The 20073-nt window shown below is 36.6% G+C and overlaps 1 protein-coding gene across 3 annotated transcripts in view; it reads right to left on the bottom strand.

Moving 5' to 3' along the window:
- SKAP2 (src kinase associated phosphoprotein 2) overlaps window positions 1-20073 on the bottom strand; it is a 118107-nt gene that overhangs the window by 11035 nt on the left and 86999 nt on the right. Inside the window, exons 10-11 of one of the 3 annotated variants that reach the window (XM_017837193.1) lie at window positions 6719-6787; window positions 245-357 (exon numbers count right to left, since the gene is read on the bottom strand). In XM_017837193.1, coding sequence (XP_017692682.1) covers window positions 245-357; window positions 6719-6787 — 182 coding nt within the window. The remainder of the gene's footprint in view (window positions 1-244; window positions 358-6718; window positions 6788-20073) is intronic. The other 2 variants (XM_017837194.1, XM_017837195.1) reach the window with 2 other exon arrangements.

The raw sequence follows: 20073 nt of genomic DNA, 5'->3' as shown, positions 1-20073 counted from the left end.
TTAACAAACGGTAGCCAAGATTTAACAAGTAAATAAACATGCTTTTAAGTTAATTCCTGTTACACGGCTATGTTTTAAATGTGGTTATAGTTCATTTGACAAAATAATTAATTGCAGTGAATATCTGGTTGCAAACAAAGGATCTGAAAGGGAGTGCCAATTTCCCCCCATAGAACTCTGGGAATGTGTCCTTCTGCCATGTCTCTCTTTTTACAACTATGTAGCCCCCAGCAGCACCTCATACCTTGCTGAGAATGTAGATAACGTCACCTCGTTTAAATGTCAACTCATCAGGTACATCTGCTGTGCAGTCCCACAAACCTAGATAGAAGTTGGCATAATCAATATTTTCGCTATCTGCAAAGAAAACAGCATCTAATTAGAAAAGGATAAAGACTGAGGGACTAAAGTTACACTTTAAATCTCCAGATAGTACAATGCAATTCATTAACACACACTTCCTCTTCCTTTTTTTATTTAGAAACATCTCTTTCATACCACAAAAGCAAGTAGAAAACAAGTTTAATGTGCAAGCCCTTCACTGGCAAGTTGCATCACTGAGAGACATGTAGCTACAGGTTTTCAAAGCATTTTCCAGCTGCAACTTAAAGCACCTAGTTTTCCTCCACACGTACATTTCTAGCAAGCCATATATGTATCTCAACTTGAAACTGATGAAATTCTTAGAATATGATTAATAATAATCTGTGAAAGGAAGCCAAAGTAAGTATTTTGTGATACGCTCCCCCTCCTCTCCTGTTCCAACAAAATTAAAGAGCTTCTCTGAGAACCTTTGAGATAATCCTTGATTGTTCCTTCTGAAATATTAGAGAACTTGGAAACTGTTGCTGAAGTTGCATTTCGAAAATATTTGTGTCAGCTCCAGTTTAGGACATTAAGCTCTGGCTAAACATGCAACTAGACTACAGTCGTAAACTCATCCTTCTAACAGCATAAGCACAATGGATGTGCTGTGTTCAAGCTGCCATACAGACCATTAACTGATTGATTATTTAGCACTCTTTGCTCTGTAATACGGCAATAACACAGTAATAAATGCTTTGTCATACATTTACAATACAGAGCACATCTATTGAAACACAGCACTCACACACAGTTAAATACACTGGGTGCTTCTGTTACACTGCAAACTATTTCCTGTTTTTAATTCCATGAGAATGGAGTGTGATGAGTTAATGCAAAAAGAATGTAAGCAATACCACTAAGATGACCAGTTACATTATGTATACACTAACCAGACAGAATGTATATGTACTAATAATTTACATCACTGGAAAGCTATCTTCTAATTCTGATAACATAAATATCACTGAACTGGCTGGATCAAGGCTGTCATCTTAGTTTTGTTATATGATCCTTGAACAGCAGGCTTGCTGGTTATTCCAACATATCCCAGTTACATTTGCATGTCGTTAGCACTCTACACCATTATTTATAGTTTACAATTTAATCATGATTGGTTCACTTTATTACCAAAAAAATCCTGTTAAAACATCAAGCATCAAGTGATAGAAAGCGTCACACTATAAAAAAAATAGCAGTATTCAACTTGTGCTCTTTCCTATTTTGGCAAATACTTAGATTTGAACTTTAATACGCTCTGTATGAGCAAGAAGAGCTTGTTTTCTATTTTTCCATTTCAGTCTGCATTCTGTGCTATTTTATTTGGATGGCAATACTGTCATAAGGCTAAATATTCACAGCCTTGAATTTAAAGCTGCAATGCCAATTACCCACCATTTAATTTTCCATAACTGGTGATTAGGAGCTATGACTTCCTATGTAGTACTAGGGGGTGTTCTGGCTGCCAGTGCCTGAATTCTTCTGTCCTCACCCCAAAAGCAGCAATTAGATACACATATAAAGCTCCCAACCACTCAGAAATATGATTTGGTTACTCTAAAATGCCTAGACATTATCATTTCAAGAGGAAGGCAGAATCACTTTGAAGTGAATCGCTTTGAAATGTTGCTTCTCCAAATTTTGGCCCTTCCTATTTTTTACTCCATTATTTACCAACACAGGTTAGCGCAAAATTAATTTGTGATAAATATTAAATCAGAATCTCTCCTTCATGTTTTGATATCGTACTGATCACATTTCCTAACTCTTATCTTGTAAAAGATAACATAAGCCCACGCGAGTATAAACAAAAAGAACTATTTCAGTATATCCCACCTTTCAAATCTTTGAGCAGTTAGCTTATTGATTTGGTTTAGAATACATTAATCAGGATTTTTACTTCTTCAGAACTGCACTGAAAGAAATCAAGACTTTTCATGCTGACCTTTACCACTCTGAGCTCTGTTCTTACCTTTGTGTGCCTGAAGTAACTCCTGTTAACACTAATGGGAGTTGCAACAGAAGAGACACTCCAGCGGGGGACACACATCTCTCCCTATATGTTCACCATGAGCATTTAATTGAGTCTTAAAGTGGGAAAGCAAATCAACTAAGAACATGGCAACACTGGAAAAGCTGCATTTTAAAATAAGCTTATTGCAACAATGACAATGTTGATCACAGACTAACCAGGACTCTGTGCCCTCATTTGTGAATTCAACATAAACTAAGGTCATTTAAATCAGAAAGCCACATTTTTCAGACAAACATATACCAGTATATCAGGAGCACAGAAACAAAAAACAGGGAAAGAAAGTAAGGGTTTTAAGTTTGTAAACAACTATGCTGGTCTTCCAAGAAGTGTTAATTTCAAATTTAAAAACCCCTCTCACACCCACCAGCACAAATTTCTCCAAATTCTGTAAGAGCAACTACACACACATAAAAGATAATTGTAAATGTAACTTCAGATTTTATACATCTAAAGTGAATAATGCTTCATAATATGATTCATAGTGCCTCACAAACACAGGGGTAGGATAAAAAAAACTTGCGAAAACCTCTGCAAAACAGAAGCCCATTCTTTCTTACTTCAGTCCCTCTTTCAGTTTGAGAAGACCCTGACAAATTTCATTTTATTGCCTCTGAAGAATGGTATATAACAAAACCACGGGGCCTGTGTAAAGGAATTTGTTATTTATATGGTAATGAAATAATATGGAGCTTCCTAAATACATGTAATACCTGAAAACAGATGGATTTAGCATCAAGAACTTACGTGCTCATTAGAGTTCAAATTCAAAAGGTATTGATTTTCCGGCATTACTCTGTCACAATCACACTCTAATCTCATATACCATGAAATGTCACGAGCCTTAAAAATACTATGATGACATAATCACTAAACTAAAGTCTGTCATATTTTAAAGTTATGGTCATTTAGGCCACAAATACGAATAAGATATGATTAAAAAAAAGTTAAGTGTGTGGTAGAGGGCAGAAAGCAGTTTGTATTTACCTACCCATTGCTTTTAAGATTACCAATGATAAGAAATGGGTAAGCAAGATTTTGGATAGTTTTTTTCTTCAGAAAATACTTCTTTTATTCTAGGACAGTTATCTGGATGAACTACTATACAACAGTTTCCAATACTCTTCCAAAAAGAATTCCTCATGGTTTTCTTCTGCCATCTCTGTTTTTCCAGTAACAGTAATAGCAACAATAGATATTTTTGTCCAATATATTGATGAAAACACTTCAGAGTTTGACAGATCAAAAGGCAATGTCTGCCAGTCTCTTTGACAGTAGTCTCAGACTGCTTATTTCACTGAAAAACGTTGGCATCTGTCAACACATCCTTGAAGAAAGAAAGGTGAACAGTTCAGGTAAAAAAAAAAATCTGACAAATATATCACTCAAGCATGCACCACAAATATTACTGTTTAAAACTTAAGAATGCCCATGAATTACTCAAGGGAAAAAAATTACAATAACATTCTAAAAACCACAAAAGACATAGGGAAGAAAAAATATGAAAAAATACGAAAATGCACTACCTAAAACATTAGAATAAATGTGATTGTGTCTAATTTCCCTTAGTCTTCCATTTCAACACTGATGGCATCTAAGTTAGCAAACCCTACTATGGTAGTGATTTAGAGCTAGTAGTTGTATTATTTGCCTATGCATCACTTGCAGAATGAAGGAATACATATGTATGCTTTCCTTTCACAACCATGGTCCACTGCCTAGTATATTGAACAGCTGGCCATTCTGACTCATGTTCTTCAACTCATTAATAAGATTCTTCAAAAGTTAATAGCATCAGATTTGAAGATTACTTAACAATATTTGAAAAATACAAACTGTATCCCTTTTTATTAATGATGTGCTCAATATTTACCATACTGAAGGCTTAAAGATGGAGATACAGGTGAAGTTCAAAATTAATGCTACCAGAATGAGTATCTTACGTAAGTGACTCTTGGTGTTGAGTCTCAATGCCCAGACAAGCCAAACCCTGTTAAAGAACACTGGTGTTTGTTTGTTCTGACGATGTCCTAAACTGCAAAAAATGCCTTACTTGCCCTTTATCCCACAGGCCAGAAAAGTTAGGAAATAAGGGAAAAATAATTATAGTGTATTTATTTGGACTCAAACTCTAATCTAGCTCAAACTGTTCAGTATTATCTTTCTCTTACTGCTCCTTAGTTACTCTAAAATCAACATATTTACACTAATACAGCACAAAACATGCCACTTATTGAAACAGTGATTGTGGGAAAGATAATGGGTAGATAGTCATAGCAAGAAAGACCAAGCAAGCCATAACTGAAACTCTTCAATGCTTTGGTATTTTAAAATAATTAGGTCACTAGCAATTAATGTAAAGCTATCCAGCAGCAACAGTCTGCATCAAGACCGACAGAATAAGAAGAACTCAAGTCTGCAAGTTAATTGAAGCCAAGATATGTTAGGACAAGAAAAGAGTAGGAAAAAAAGAAACCTTTTTTGCACTTATCAGCCTGAGCTCACAGACAATTTACAGAATATTTTTTGTGAAGTTCAGGTTTAGTAAAGCAAGGCAATAAATTAAATTTAAGAATGTATGCACTGTTTGTGTGGACAATCACAAAATAATCTTGAGTCAAGTCAGATACTTATGATGTGATGGCCATCAGAAATACTCATGTCAACTCAGCCCTAAAGTCAAAAAAATTACCAGTATTAATTAGTGAAATATGTAAGATCAGATGAGAAAGTTATTGCTTGGAATTAATCTGATATCTGGGGGGGAACTGCTCAAAGACATTACACAAACACTAGTAGGATTGATAGGGCTGTTCTCATAGCAGTTAAAACTTTTCAAAACTCTAGATGCTAAGGTTTTGATTTCTTAAAAGTATGACCAATTAGAACTTCAGGAAGATACATTAGTGAAAAAAACCGATGCTGTTGGCAACTTTATAATTGGATTGACCCCATGCTCCATTATGACAACACACTCTTATAATTACAGTAATGTCTAAATGAGTACTAAATATTAAGGCTGTAATGAGTCATGTTGTTTTACACATGTTTTTAGCAGAGCACAATGCTAACAGCATCTGATGACTTGGCTCTTGTTTCCTTTCCAAGAAAAGCAACCCAAAACTCCTCACAGCAACCTGTTCCTGCTTTCCTGAATGGGTCAGGAAATCAGGCCTCTGTTTCCTCTCCACATGTTGCAACAGGAAGAGCACTGCAGAGCTACTTCCTAAAGGAACTCTTCTTGCCCACCCCTTCCTTGACAGCCCTGAAAGAATTATGTGTATTATGTACGATGGGGGAAGGAGAGCCAGATTGCATGTCAGTGCAGGTCACAGTTACAATGCAGCAGATCTCAAAAAGGTGTAAGGTCTGATAAGGAGCAGTCTTCACTACTTGCTGTGTCAAATCACCAGTAGTTTATCTAAAGGTCTGCACCCTTGAAACACAAATATATCTTGTTTTTAAGCATAACTGGAAATACCTTTCTGTCAAGAAAAGTTGTCTGGCCATATGACTTTACATGGTGTATGCAGTTATTTTTCCAGTCCCAGAGATAATTAGCACAAGGGCAGTTTGCCAAGCTAAAGCTGAGAGAATATCCTTCACAGCCTTTCTGGGCATTTCTGTCCTTTTCCAATTTTCATGCTGCTGTCACTGGACTCTGGCATTTCTTACCCAATTCATTTGCTTTCTGTGGTAATCATATGCAATGAAGATATGCATGGCCAACATTTAAACAGGCTGCAGATCAATTAGTGGTCTTAAGTTTATCTGATTTTTATCAAAGAAGACAGAGCTTTGGGTCGATTGTCAGAGCCTGTGTCAAGTTGACCTTTTCAGAGACGTCTACATTGCCAGTCCCTTGGGCAACTTGTTGTCCCCTGTTAGTCTCTGAATGGCAGAAGTCTGTTCTGCTCAAGCACAAAGTATACACAGATGTCTATATTACATTCTTATAGGTTTGACAGCAACTGCATGTTGTATCTATAAACTGTCCTTTAGCAGTGACACTTCCTCAATGATGATAAGCTAATTTATGCAACTAAATCTCCTTTGTGCAGAAATGAAAGCTAATTGAGTCATTACAAAGTAATTCAGGAAGGAATACCTTGTATAAATTGGCTTACTTTATAAATCCTTCTCAAGTGGTTTTCATGCATCCTAAGTGGTGCTAAGCAGTTTTGCTGCCATCACATACTCGGGTAAAAAGACAGCTTTACAGAGCTATAAAAACATTATTTTAAAACACCAAATGGAAGAGATAAAAAAATAAAGATAAAAATAAAGAGCATAAACAAAATAGAGAGGAAAAGTTTTAATTACCTGAATCAGTGGTAACATCCTCCTGGCTCTCTTTTCTTGGCACTTCAGCCTTTGAAGGAACCCGTTCTTCTGCAAAACACATAACTGCAGATGAAACTTCGAAGGGACACCTCAGCTGACAGGAATTACAGCCCCCATCAGTCCGAAAGCCACACTCTACATTTCCAGATTGTAAACTGTGTTTACTATTTTACATTTATACAGAAGTTGGAACATTGTTATTTCTGTGGTTTCCCCCACCCATCCAAACACTCCAAGAGCTTTCTTTCAAAATCTCAATTACGAACATCTGTTTCCCTTTTCACTCTCCTCTGAGGGCAATCATATAGAGAGCTGCAGTTCTGCTGTTTTTCAGTCATTCTGAGACAATTAGAATGAGGGTCATCTTCTGCTACATACACTTCTTGCCAGGATAAAGAAAATGAAACCGAGGATTGAAAAAGTATCCCCAGCCCACGAAAGAACTCCGTTCTTAAGAGCAGTATGCAGAGAAGGCAGAGGACATCTCACCTTCAGCACTGTCTTACATAGACACTAACTTGACATCTGCATGATGGGAACACAGCCACTATGGATACCATGCCTTCACTGCTCCTGCCCACTGTGCTTGACCATGCTTTTAAGCAAGCCAAACTGTATCAAACAGCTTACTGCAAGTTTAGGGACAAGAAAAGAGAAAGCCTGGCAGCGATTGGCTCTGGAGCATGTTTTCTGGCTAGCAAGCTTGGAACACACTGAAATCCCCACAGGCAATTTCGAAAGATGTGCTCCATACTTCCTGTCCAGCACAGACAGGGAATTCTCTCATGCCCAGACTCTCACTTAAGTAAATCCACACTCCATTCAGTACAGGGACATCAGATCTGCTTCTCACATTTCACAGTCAACAATTCTGTTGATGAGGCAAAAAAGGGAAAAAACTATGAGGTTTGTAGCTGTATTCTGTCTTTAGGTTCATAAGGAAGTAGAAACAAATTTATCTTTGCATTTACAGTATATCAAAACTGACAAGGCTGCTGTATGAATGAGGAAATAGTATATTGATAAACCCACTTCTCAAACAAGAATTGGACTTCTAATACATTTAAATTATTTGCCTTTGCTACTCATCACATCTTACACAGATAGTCATGCTTCTTTTTAAGGCACACATTTCAGCAACTAATTTTAATATTTTACTAATGACAGACAACAGACAAATAACTCACAGCTTTTAAAATGTTCCTTATTGTGCAACTTTTATGTAATTGCCCATATACTTTGACAAAGAGTGAATTTTATATGAACAGTTCAAAGGATTTTTAGCCTTGTAAAAATTTAATCTATCCACAAGACTGTTCTTGCAAACATTAAAGCAGATGTTTAAAGCACAAGAGTAGACCCGTTGGAATGAGTATGCATAATTGCTGCTAACCTCTATACACAGTCCTACAAATATTACAGTTACATCAGAAGATTCACTCCACAAAGAGTTTCGAAATTCTACCCTACTAAGCCAGCAAGAGTTTTTGCTCTCTGACTCTTGACTAGTTAAAAGTCTGGTCAAGATGATTATAAACTATTATTTAAGCCAATGGGGGAGGGGGGGTGGAATAAAAAAAACAACCAACCTAACAATAGAATAGGAGAAATCTGAAGCTGCAGTACTCACAAAACACTCTAAACTATTTACTGCATTCAAATGTATTCCCCTACTTGGCATTAACACTTGTTGCATATTTCCAAGTATGCTCATTTGTTTATTTTAAGAACTCACAAATGGAGCATAAATGGCAAAAATGCATCTCTATGTGCTGTCCAGAGCACTAGGAGGCACTGATATTCTGTGGCTTCCCTACCACGGTTGCACCACTCACAGGGAGTAGTATCCCAGTATCAGTCACATTTTCTAGGATTGCTCCCTTTTCCCAGAACATTTCAGCTTCATCCAACACACACTGTATTATATTATACTTTGATTAAAAAAATGTTGATATTATATGTTACTGAATGTTTGGACCTAAATCAGCTCATGTGTTGAATGTACTGTGGATTTTAACTCACTTGTCATGGTCATCAGACCAGCTTAAACTGAGGACTAACTAAGTAGAGAGTATCTCAACTGAAGTAAAACAGCAGCAGAGGTTGGAAGAGACTTTTTCATAAGGTCCAGCTGAATACATGTAGATTGCACTGTGGCTTCATGGAAAAATTTAGAATATATGCATTCCCCTGAAAGATGTATTTCCTAGAAACAAGAGTTCACCAGATCCACATCTGAAATGTGGAAATATCTGAATCAAAGCTTTCTGAATACCGAAAAGGTCCTAAATTCAAACAAAGACTGTCCATATTCACATACGGGTTCAGACTCCAACCATCCACACTTATTCCACTTTGCTTTACACTACAAAGTTGTCACAGAGAGGACAAACTCTCAGGTGCAATGATGCTGAAAGAGGTACTCTTTCAGCTGCTAATGGGCATTCAGTCCATGGTACCAGGCTGAAGTGACTCCATAGGAGCCTCCTCTGAAACATGCACTGCAAACATCAGGTCCTTGGCACAAACCTGCGCAAATGGTCCACCCTACTTCCTAATACGATCACGGAGCAGTTGTAATAGGCTTGGCTTAGGGTAGTAAAAAAGAACCTGTGGTTCTTTCTAATGTTTTCTGGTATTATGTCCTGAAGCAGTAACTGTGTGCAGGAGGTATCCTTTAAACACAGCAACCTCGATTACCTCAGGAATTACAGCTGCAGTCTGATGCAACACGCTGAAGTTTGTGTTGCAACATGGCACAGAGTCAAAAGATGAAAAATTAAATTAAAAAATACAGCAGAAGTCCTTCTGGTTTTTTTTAAGATACTATGTATAAGGACCTATGCATCCCTACAAAATAATCTGGTCCAATTTTTAATCCTCTGTATCTCTTCTTCAAGCCATCACTACACTGCAGTGAGAAAATATTCTTTTCCACCTTCTCAATATGTCAAAATGAGACTAATCTACACTAATCAAACCAGTGAAGTCTTCCAGAGCTGTAGATCCAAAGAACTCTTATGATACAGATTATGTTCCCTACTCTGCTGATACTTTAATAGCAAACAACCTACAAAATTGTTGTGACAATGCAACAAGGAACTAACTATATTTGTTGCAGGTTTTTTCATTTAGTCCATGAAAGTTGTTGAAAATAACTTACTTATTCAATTTCCAGTCAAAAGAAAAAAATCACCCAATCACAGATAATTCTACCATCCACAAAATTTAAAAAGTGAACAATGAATTCTACACTTGCTGAGGCTTTTCATGTTAATCCATTGATTTTTTTTTTCCTTCCAATTTCTTTTTCTTAAAGGGGGAGGGTAAAAAAAAATCAGACTGCTTGACCATAAAATGGATAAGAGTTTGGCTTCAATAGCACATTCCTCCAATGGAATGTAGTATTTCCATGATAAATATGCATAAACTTAGCAGTTTCCTCTACTAACAACCATCTTTTTATATTAGACTCTAATTTAATGCCATTATTATTAGGTATTTCATAGTCTTCTAGTTTGTGACACATTGTCATTGCACAATACTAGTTTATACCTTGGATAATCCCAGTTTATGGGTTAATATACTCTATTCAACACTTCAAAAACAGTAAACAAAACCAGCTCAGCTATGCAGCAAAATCTACCAAACCACACAGATGGTTATAAGCTTTTCATTGTGTGGTTTCCATAGCAATCATATTGCAAATCTGGAAGCTACTTGCAAATAAGCAGCTTGTATTTACAAGCCTTTGGGCTGCAGCATGGAACACAACAACATGTGCAGTTATTATTCCAATCACATATTGTTAGAAAAATCATTGGAAGATGTTTTGATCAGTTCAGATAAAAACTACTGCAGTGAACTAATTTTTCATCTATTTCATAATGATACGAGCAATCACACACTTGTAATGCACATTCATTATCTTCATTTGAAATCTCACTGTGGTGTCAGAAGGTCATAAGCATACAAACAAGTCCTGTAAGACAGACCCCTCACAAAAACACTTCTATTGGTAAATAATCAATTAAAAAAACCCTTGTAGTGTCTTTACTGTTGTACTTGGCAGGGAAGAGAGATGCATGAAAAAAAACAGGTGTGTACATGAACTCTGCTGACATTCAGTATGACAGGTCTACACTGCTTTGCACATGAAAAGTAAAAGATACAATAGTGTGTTAATACCAAGAGTATTCTCCTACACACTGCTTTTTTGCTACCAAATAATGATTGTGCACAAATGCAAACAAGAACTTTTGAACCCAAATAAGTGCTTACCGTGGAAAAGAGTCAAGACCTTTTCTCTCACAGATTTATAATTTTATGAATTGACCCACCCTCATAACAGATGGGTTATTACTCTAACAAGAAACATAAATCAACCCAGCTATATAATTTTTAAAAAATTAGCAAGCACTGGCTTGTTTACAAACAAGACTATTTGTTTAGAGAAACATTTAATATTTCCAGAGAAGGAGCAATAAACACACAAAATTTAAGAACAAGATTTTGTATAATTTGGCCAAACTGACACCTTCTGCTAGCATTAGTAGTGAGAGCTAGTGATCATCTGGGGTCAAAGGAATGAGTATTAATACCCTGGCTTATGCAGGGCCAGCAAGTTGCCTTAGCTGAGGACAGTGGTCCCTAGCCTTGGGGATGGGGTCCTCTGCAGCATTCTCACCATATACACACCTGTACATGCCTGTACCCTTCACCCAAACTCTTTCAGCGTTTTAGCCTAAGCAGCTTGATAGCCCAGAAGTCCTTCATGTATTGCTTTATCCTAGGCCTACTTGCCTTGGTGTGCATTTATAATGGCAGGGATTTTCGTTTCTGGTGTCTTCTTTTAAACTCCAGATCCACCCACACTGTATGGAGAGAGCTCCAAATTCAGTTAGCAAAACTCTAGCTTTGATAATCCTACAATATTCCCAGAGATCTGACCCTTTCCCCCAGCTCCTCTTGGACATGGCAGATTACTGGAAGATTTACACACAGCTTCTTGACATTTCACCCTGCATTCCCATTAGCAGCCTAGTGTACTCTGTAAACAATGAAACAGCTTAGAAAAGGCTGCTGAAGGTGCTATTCTTTAGCCATAGTGTGAGATCTTGGGGGCAGCAGAGAGGGGGACACAGACTATTGTTTTATTAAAGCTCCATCTGACTGTACTAGAGTGCATGGTTTGAGAATGAAAATGCCTCCAGGACAATGACAGAAGTGGGTAACAAGTTGGTTGCTATTTAGAGAAGAGATAAATGTAAGAATTTCTTACCATGACAGAAGAGAGGACAAATTTTATTCCTACTTCTATGGGTTAGCTAGTTATCACCCAACAGCTCAAACAGAGAAGTGCATGGCAAACTTGAGTGGAAAAAAAAAACCAAACACTTCCACAACACAAGCAGAGGAGATAGTGATAGAAATGGGTCATCCAAACACAGGCTAAACAATGGGATTGCAAATGAGGTGACATCATCATATAAGCAGAAGCAGAAGTTGCATCTGAATAAATGGTCACCACTACACTCAAAAATATGATGGGAAGGAAAAAGGCAATACAGAATTGTATTCCAAGATCTCCGGAAAGAGATCTCTGAGTTACAAACAACATAAAAATACATTTTAATGAAAAATATTATGCATACTAAGATGCTTCAGTTTTATTTGAGGACAACCCGTGCCAATTCCTAGCACAGATTTCTCCCAACACATGATCCAAGTCTGATTCCAACATGGAGGCAAAAGGTTTCATTCAAATATACTACCAGCTAAACTGGATGGGACTTAAAACTAACACTTTTGCACAAGTTTGAACCAGTTCGTTGAAAACAACCATTATTTAAATTCTGAAGTGGAGTATATGCACCACTCTATGTTCAACCAGTAGACAGTAACAGAAGTCTGCTATTAATATTAACAATGTCCTTACCTCCCAATGGCCTTGAATAAATAGCACTGGCTGTACAAAGTGAAAAAGCTAAAATCATTAAATACTTAGAGATAGACAGGACCAGTGGACATTGCTCAGTCTAACACTCTGCTCTAACTAAGAAAGTTACATACTTCGATCAGGTTTCTAAGAAACAGCATTTGGCTTCTTTTGGTACTTCACACTAAGCTGTTCAGCAGCAGTTTATAAGGGTCTGTGCATTTTAATAGCTTACGTATGAGACAGCTGAAACTAATGACTTTTTAGAACAAGATTAGCTCAAATTACTCAGTTTTGTCCAGATCTTACCAAGTTTCCAGATGTGAGGTTTCCTGTATTCCTTGAGAAATCCTGCACTTTTTTTCCCCTCAGCTGCACTTCTTGTATCCCGAAAAGTGCTACTGTACACCACCATTATTCCCAACTATCCAAGCAATCTGAATAACTAAACTAGCCATCTCAGCTAAAACCGAAGCACTGCCTCCTACTGAGAAGACCTTTGGAAAGCTACCTCATCATCCACACAGAATTTTGTTCTAAATTAACTCAGGATCAGTGCTGCAGGAAAAGGAAGGTGAGAAGGAGAAGAAGTGATACTGGAGTACTGGAATGTCACTTAGCCACTTTCTGGGGGAAAAAAAACTCTCTCGAAACAAACTTTCTGTGACATCATCCAGTGAATATAAGCACATGTTATGGTTTGGCTTAATCAAAACCAAAAAGCAGACATAACACCCCTTCCTAACAAAAGCATTTTGGAGTTACAGCATTTGCTAAACTAAAGAGTAAAGTAAACAAAAAAAATTCTCAGTCCCAATAGGGACAAATAACAAACACACTTCAAGGCTGCAGTTCTCTAGTGTTGAACAAAATAACGTTGTTTGGATCATACAACTATTGCCATGAAGAATAATAAAAGAGTGAAGTAGTAGAGAGAAATGAGTACATTTGAAGAACTGTTTGAGAAAAACAAATGTCTCTTTCTAAATACATCTGTGAAAAGGACACCGCATTTCTCCCATATTACTACACACAGTGCCATCCACATGACCTACACTAGCACAATGGATTAAAAAGTCATGCTTTTAAAAGCCAGAAGGTATTTTATAACCTCTCCCTACTTTACTGGGAAAAAACCAAGCAACAAACTATTCTTCTACAGAAAGTATTTTTTTATAATGTTTTAAGGCAGACAGGATGAAGACTAAGTGATCAAAGAACACATCTCTGTCCTTGGAGGAAAAACAGCTCCTCTCAGGCAAAACAGAAAACTGAGCACTGTTAGCAGGGTCATCCACAGTTGCTGCAAAGTGGATCTTCTCACTCTACCGTGCACCATATTACCAATTTTCAGGAAATGTAGGAGAATGCTTTGCTTTATTTACCTTCCCTACTTGCTGAGACCTGAATGTATGTTAACAGCTTTCCTCTTTCTTTTTCTTTCCTTTCCCCAGTACCAAGTGTTCCAGTACGTTTGCTTCCCTGCCCCTGCCCCATTCTGTAGTCACAGCCAATAAATATCCTCTTCAGACCCTCCAAATTTTGTACATTTACCAAACACAGAGGTTATTAGTATGAAAGTTGCTCTTTCCAGGGCTTCACAAGACCCTTCAGGCTTCCAGAAAAAATTACCACAGTGGGAGGAAAAATGTTCTCAGTCACTTGAACAACAGAACAGAATATATTCACTAGGACAACTGAACAATTCACAGAGGTACAGGCAATTCCTCGTTCCAGTTATGAATATGTGAAGATTTCATTAACTCAGCTTGCCCCTTGGAGCTCCCCTCGCAAATAAGCAGTCTTCAGTCATGTTTTGAGTGACAGCTGAATCAAGTTGTCCAGTTCCTAGTTGTCCAGTTCCTAGCACTAGTCTTCCAAACAACAAATAATCTAAAATCTCCAATTAAACAAACACACCCCCCCCAAATCTTTACATTATCTACATTCCCTTTTTTTCTTAGACAAACATAGGTGCAAAAGAAATAACAGTTTATCCATTTAAGGTTAAAGGAGGAAAAAATTGCTAGTCTGACAGAATTAGGAGGAACGGAGGTATGTAAAATCTCAGTTACATCAACAGCAAGCTTAGGAGGAGAAGAGGTAGAAAAAAGGCAGGAAAAGCAGGAGTACCTACCAGGGAAGACCATTTAGAACGCCTCATTTTGGAATACTAAAATTTCTTTGACAAAATGATCTAATTATTATTAATAAAATTCAATACAAATATGCCGAAGTGCAATGTGCACTGCATAGAAATAAGAGATGGGTTTTGCACTGACCTTTTTATTTCCTCATGAAGAAAGACCCCATAATAGTAATTCTTCTCAAGAGAAAAGATAAAGGTCATCATAAGCAAGTTCAATCGTGGATATGCACACAATGATTATAATGAAGAATAAAAGAAATTACAGAGAGATCCACTTCCAGAAACTCATTCATTCATATCCCATTTTTATATTCACAGACATTTTTTGTATTTACAAATAAAGTCACTATTTCATGGGGTTTTTTTTTCAGAAATCAACTATCTCAGTATGCTAAGTGAACTGGTCAGAAAATATTACACTCAGAAAACAAAAAAAAATATTTGATGGGTCATCAAACCAGGTGAAAATTTCTTAAGTGACTTCAGAATCCAGCTCCTTACAAATTCCTTAAGTTTGATTAGTAGTTTTTTAAATGTTACCTGTACTTTTTTGATGAAGACATTAGATAACAACTTCCTCACCTGAACAGAAGCATCTCTGAAGGTAGTTTCATGTCAAATTTCAACAAAAGCACAATTTTGGTTCCACTTGTAAAAGTGTTCCTAAAGCTTCAAATTTGGCATACAAAATCGAGGCATCTTACCTAAATCCACATCTAAACATTTAAAGAAGGAATAAAATATTTTAAGATACTGCTCTTACTTCCTCCACAATGTAGAGGTTTAATGGGTTTAATGTTTCTACAGGCTTATCTAATTATTTAGGTGATTAACAAAAAATGCTTCCTTCTCTGTGCCTCCTCACCCTTACAAAAAAGTAGTTGTAATTATTGGGCAGAATGCAAATTAGTATCTTGAAGGGACAAAGCAAACAATTTTTAAGTTGAGTCCATGGTTCCATTGTAGGTTCACAGGAATTTGTGTTTTGCTTGCTTAAATACATGTGGCATGCACATAAGTACATTCTTACATATAAACATAATAAAGATCTATGTGAATTCACTGTAACTAAAATAAATTTGTTTGTTCTCTCAACCCATAATAGCTCTTAGTTACGTAAACAGTTTAAGTGTTCAACATGACATTTTATAAACCTTATTATTAAAATGTTTTGCTAAAATAAATGTGGTGGCTATTAAAATCTACATAGAAAATATAAATATTTCCCTATGTAAATATATCCAGCAATCAAATATTCAATTAACTCATCTATACTGTATAACTGTACTACAGTGTTATTTGACAATCATGTACTTTGGTTATATTTCTCAGACTTAAATTTATGATAGATAGAAAAAGTCTGTAAATGTTAAGTAAAGTTTCTTATACTCATTGATCAGCAGCAAGACGTAAATTTAAAAGCCATTTCTGAAAATTACATATCCTTAATAGTGACAAATGTGACTTGAGATAATATTTACATACATAGAATTCATAAAGAAAGCATCTTGCTTAAATCATATAATATCCTTTAATAATCTGCATGGTTAATGTATTTGAATTTATACTCTGATTCCAGAAACTAATTTACTCAAAAAAGGGAGAAAAGACAAGGCATAGCTCACTTTAGTGAAAGGAAACACAATACAGTTGTTGGCATGTTTCCACAAGAAAAGTCTGGCTCCCAGATGCTTCTCTCATAGTTCCTTTTAAAATTCTTCTACCAAGGCATTTTTGCATTCCCTGTGTAGATCACTAACTGCACACTGACAAAAAAAAAAAAAAAGTCAGCACCTTTCACCCTTTGGGTATTTTCATTAAAAGTAACAAACCTACACCACAGCCACTTTGCACTGTTTATGGCCCAGGCCATTAAATGAAATTACATCAACTATGCTAAACCCTTCCTCCAACTAAAATGATGAAAATAAAGTGAAAATATTCTTGCTATGATTCACTAGTATCGGGTAAATCAGAAATACGCAGAAAATTATAGTTGCAATGCAGACTATTTACACATACCATATTTTGGGTAACATTCCCATCTTCATTTCTAAAAATACTAACACGTTGCTTGATTCTCAAACATCACGTCAAGACTGGGACCGGCAACTCTGGATGTCAGATCTTACTAGCCCTACATGCCACACACCACAATGCACCTCAGAGAGGTGACGCAGGACACCAGGATATGGCAATAGTTCATAAGCAGGAGATGAAAACTGCTTCCCAGGTTAATGTGGAATTGACATGAAGTTGTATCTTAGAAGAACCCAGGGCTTCTACAGTCCCGTATTACTTGAATTCACTCACTGATAGTACTTTTGGATTACCCAACTCTCATGCCAGAGACACAACACAGTCCCAGTTGCGCTGTAAGAGCACTACTTGTAGGCCTGAGTTAGACAGTTTAACCAGAAATTGAGTCTTATGACCCATATAAATGTTATGACAAAATCATATCCATCTTGAACTTTCATTTATTGAATTATCTAAAACTACTGTTCAACATTTAGTAATGGGAATGTGTCACTTCTTATCATAGAATCATAGAATCATAGAATTGTTTGGGTTTGGAGTGTCCTTAAAGATCATCTAGTGCCAAGACCCCTGCCATGGGCAGGGACACCTTTCGCTAGATCAGGCTGCACAAAGCCCCATTCAACCTGGCCTTGAACACTTCCAGCAATGTGGGGCATCCACAGCTTCTCTGGACAACCTGTTCCAGTGCCTCACCACCCTCACAGCAAAGATTTCTTCCTAACATCTATTCTTAATTCTTAAGGAAATAAAATTTGAGAGAGGTATGCAAACAAGTATAAATTCCGTTAGCATATTTTGGGACAACGGAAGCACGACCCTCATGCTAGGATCCACAGGCTTTCCTGTAGATAATGCTTTGTTTTGAAAATGTGATTCCTTCCTTTAATTCCTGGTTTTATTCACAGTTGTCTTCAAGATTCAAGGACAGAATAATTGTTACAGCCTGCTAAGAAAAACGCTTCCACAAACCAAAGATGGAACTACTGGAACCTCTTCCTTAAAAAAGGACTGAAATAAAATACCCCTTGTGACAAACATCTCCTTTCTGGGTGAAAAAATTTTCCTCCTATCTTGCTGTTTAATCCATATCTCACTGATTTGTCAAAAAACTTTCCTCAGACTCTTCTGGCTTCTTAAGAAAACATTCTTCCCTTTGCTGCTGAAGCTTATCTGTGTGCCTTCACCCTGTGCTTCCCTGGAGCATCCATCCCTCTCTCTACTCTAGACCACAGCAGATTGCTGCATCTTGCCCTCTCAGCCAGGTCCACTGTGTGGTCTAGGAGCTGAACCCTAGTGACCATTTTCCTTTCCTAGGAGCAACCACCCTGCTTCTTTCAAAGACTCCTACCCAGCCCAGCATCATCCAAGACAAATAAACAAGCAGCCTTTTCCTGTGTTACCTTCCTTATACACGTGTAAACTAAACAAGACATCTATTGCAAACACAGTACACTGTAACACACAATAAACATCAGATATACATGCATACAGCCAGAAGAACTCATGAAGCTCTGGTTAAATAGTAGTATTTTGTTTAGCTAATTCCTCCATTTTGAGGAAAATGGAAAGAAAAGTTAGTAGCACACTCAGAGGAAAAGACATATACAGAAAGATTTGTGCTGATGCTTTTCTTAAGGTTGAAAAATTCAAATGAGAGATTTGTATCTACAGAACAGAGTGATTAATTCAGCCTTTAAAACTCACCTTGCTGGGTCTTATTTGAGAATTCAGTTGTACAAATTATGGTTCTTTAATAGCTACCTTGTGGAAAACAGACAAGTTGAGAAGTGATAGCCTGAGGCACCACATAACCTCTGGTTGCTCTTGTTTCTCAAAAAACTCTAATGGTTTTATTAGCCTGATATGCAGTCATTCCATCACAAATTTAAAAAGTAAAGGTTCCTTGATCTATCTATATAATATCTATCACATTTATACCCAAGCAGTAGAGCAGGTCCAGTATTTTTATTTTCATAAATATACATAATACAACTGACATTTTGCTTTGAACTTGCTAAACTGCAGCAATTCCTCAAAGTTATGGTTAATAAACTATCTCACATACCAAGGCATTTCTTCTGAATGCTTTGCATTAGAACTCTTGCACTGCTTCTTAATTAGATAAAAACAGTGCTACCATAGAAACTTATTTTGCTTTCAAAAGAACAAACTTGGGGTACATAATCCATTGAAGACATGTAAGTATAAACAAAGCTTTGTTCACATTTAATATGAAGCCATATGTCAGAGACAGAGTCAACACTGAAAAAAGTATATATAAGTAAAATTACTTTGGGTGATTTTGTCTTGCCAGAATGACAAGTTTTTCTGAGACAGGATTCTATCTCTTAATAACAGTTTCTGTCACATCCTATCCACATCAGATTGGTTTTACAAATCAATAGTGTCAAATGTTGTTTAGCACTGGTGCACAGAAAATATTATAAAAATAACTGATCAGTACTTGCTACACAATATCTTATTTTGGTAAGTAAATTCATTTCAATGAATTGTGTGCTAATTAGTTTTTGAAAGAGTTCTTTAAACATAGAAAAGCATGAATAAATATACTTCTTTTTTAGATATTATTAAGTTGTATCTTCTAATTTCAAGCAAATAAGATTTAAAATGCCAATAGACAATAGACAGTAAACCCCTGGTTTATTTGGTGGTGGGTTTTTGGTTGGTTTTCTGTTTGTTTGGGGTTTTTTTGCTCTGATTAGGCTTTAGGGTATTTTTTTTTTAATCTCTGAAATACAGACATAAAATTCAGCCATTGCTAACCTGAGACTTTGATAAACACAGCCTTTCCAACATGGACTCCTTCAATTTATTATAACAGTTGACCACAATGTCAGGAAGGTCACTTCTATTTTCTCCAGTTGTAAATTCTGAAATCTATGAAGCCTGAAACATCTGAAAACTATGATGTCTCGCATGGAGTTCAAAGAGAGGAGAAGTAATACCTAAACTTAATAGCACACATTTTCTATTTACTACAGATGCTGTAATTAACTGCTTTCTCGCAACTGACCAAACTTTCTGCAGCAGACCTATATCACTAAATAAAGAACACTCTTAGATTTTCTAAGGATATTTATCTGTAGACAAACCCACCCGAAGTCCCATCAGTCAATATACCTCTCACATGCAAATCAGACTAAATATGAATACTCAGGTATTATTCCACTTTTACTGGCCTCC

The sequence above is a fragment of the Lepidothrix coronata genome, unplaced genomic scaffold (genome assembly GCF_001604755.1).
Source record: "Lepidothrix coronata isolate B3197 unplaced genomic scaffold, Lepidothrix_coronata-1.0 Scaffold294, whole genome shotgun sequence".
NCBI classification, from domain to species: domain Eukaryota; kingdom Metazoa; phylum Chordata; class Aves; order Passeriformes; family Pipridae; genus Lepidothrix; species Lepidothrix coronata.
This window is presented reverse-complemented; position numbering and strand designations above follow the sequence as displayed.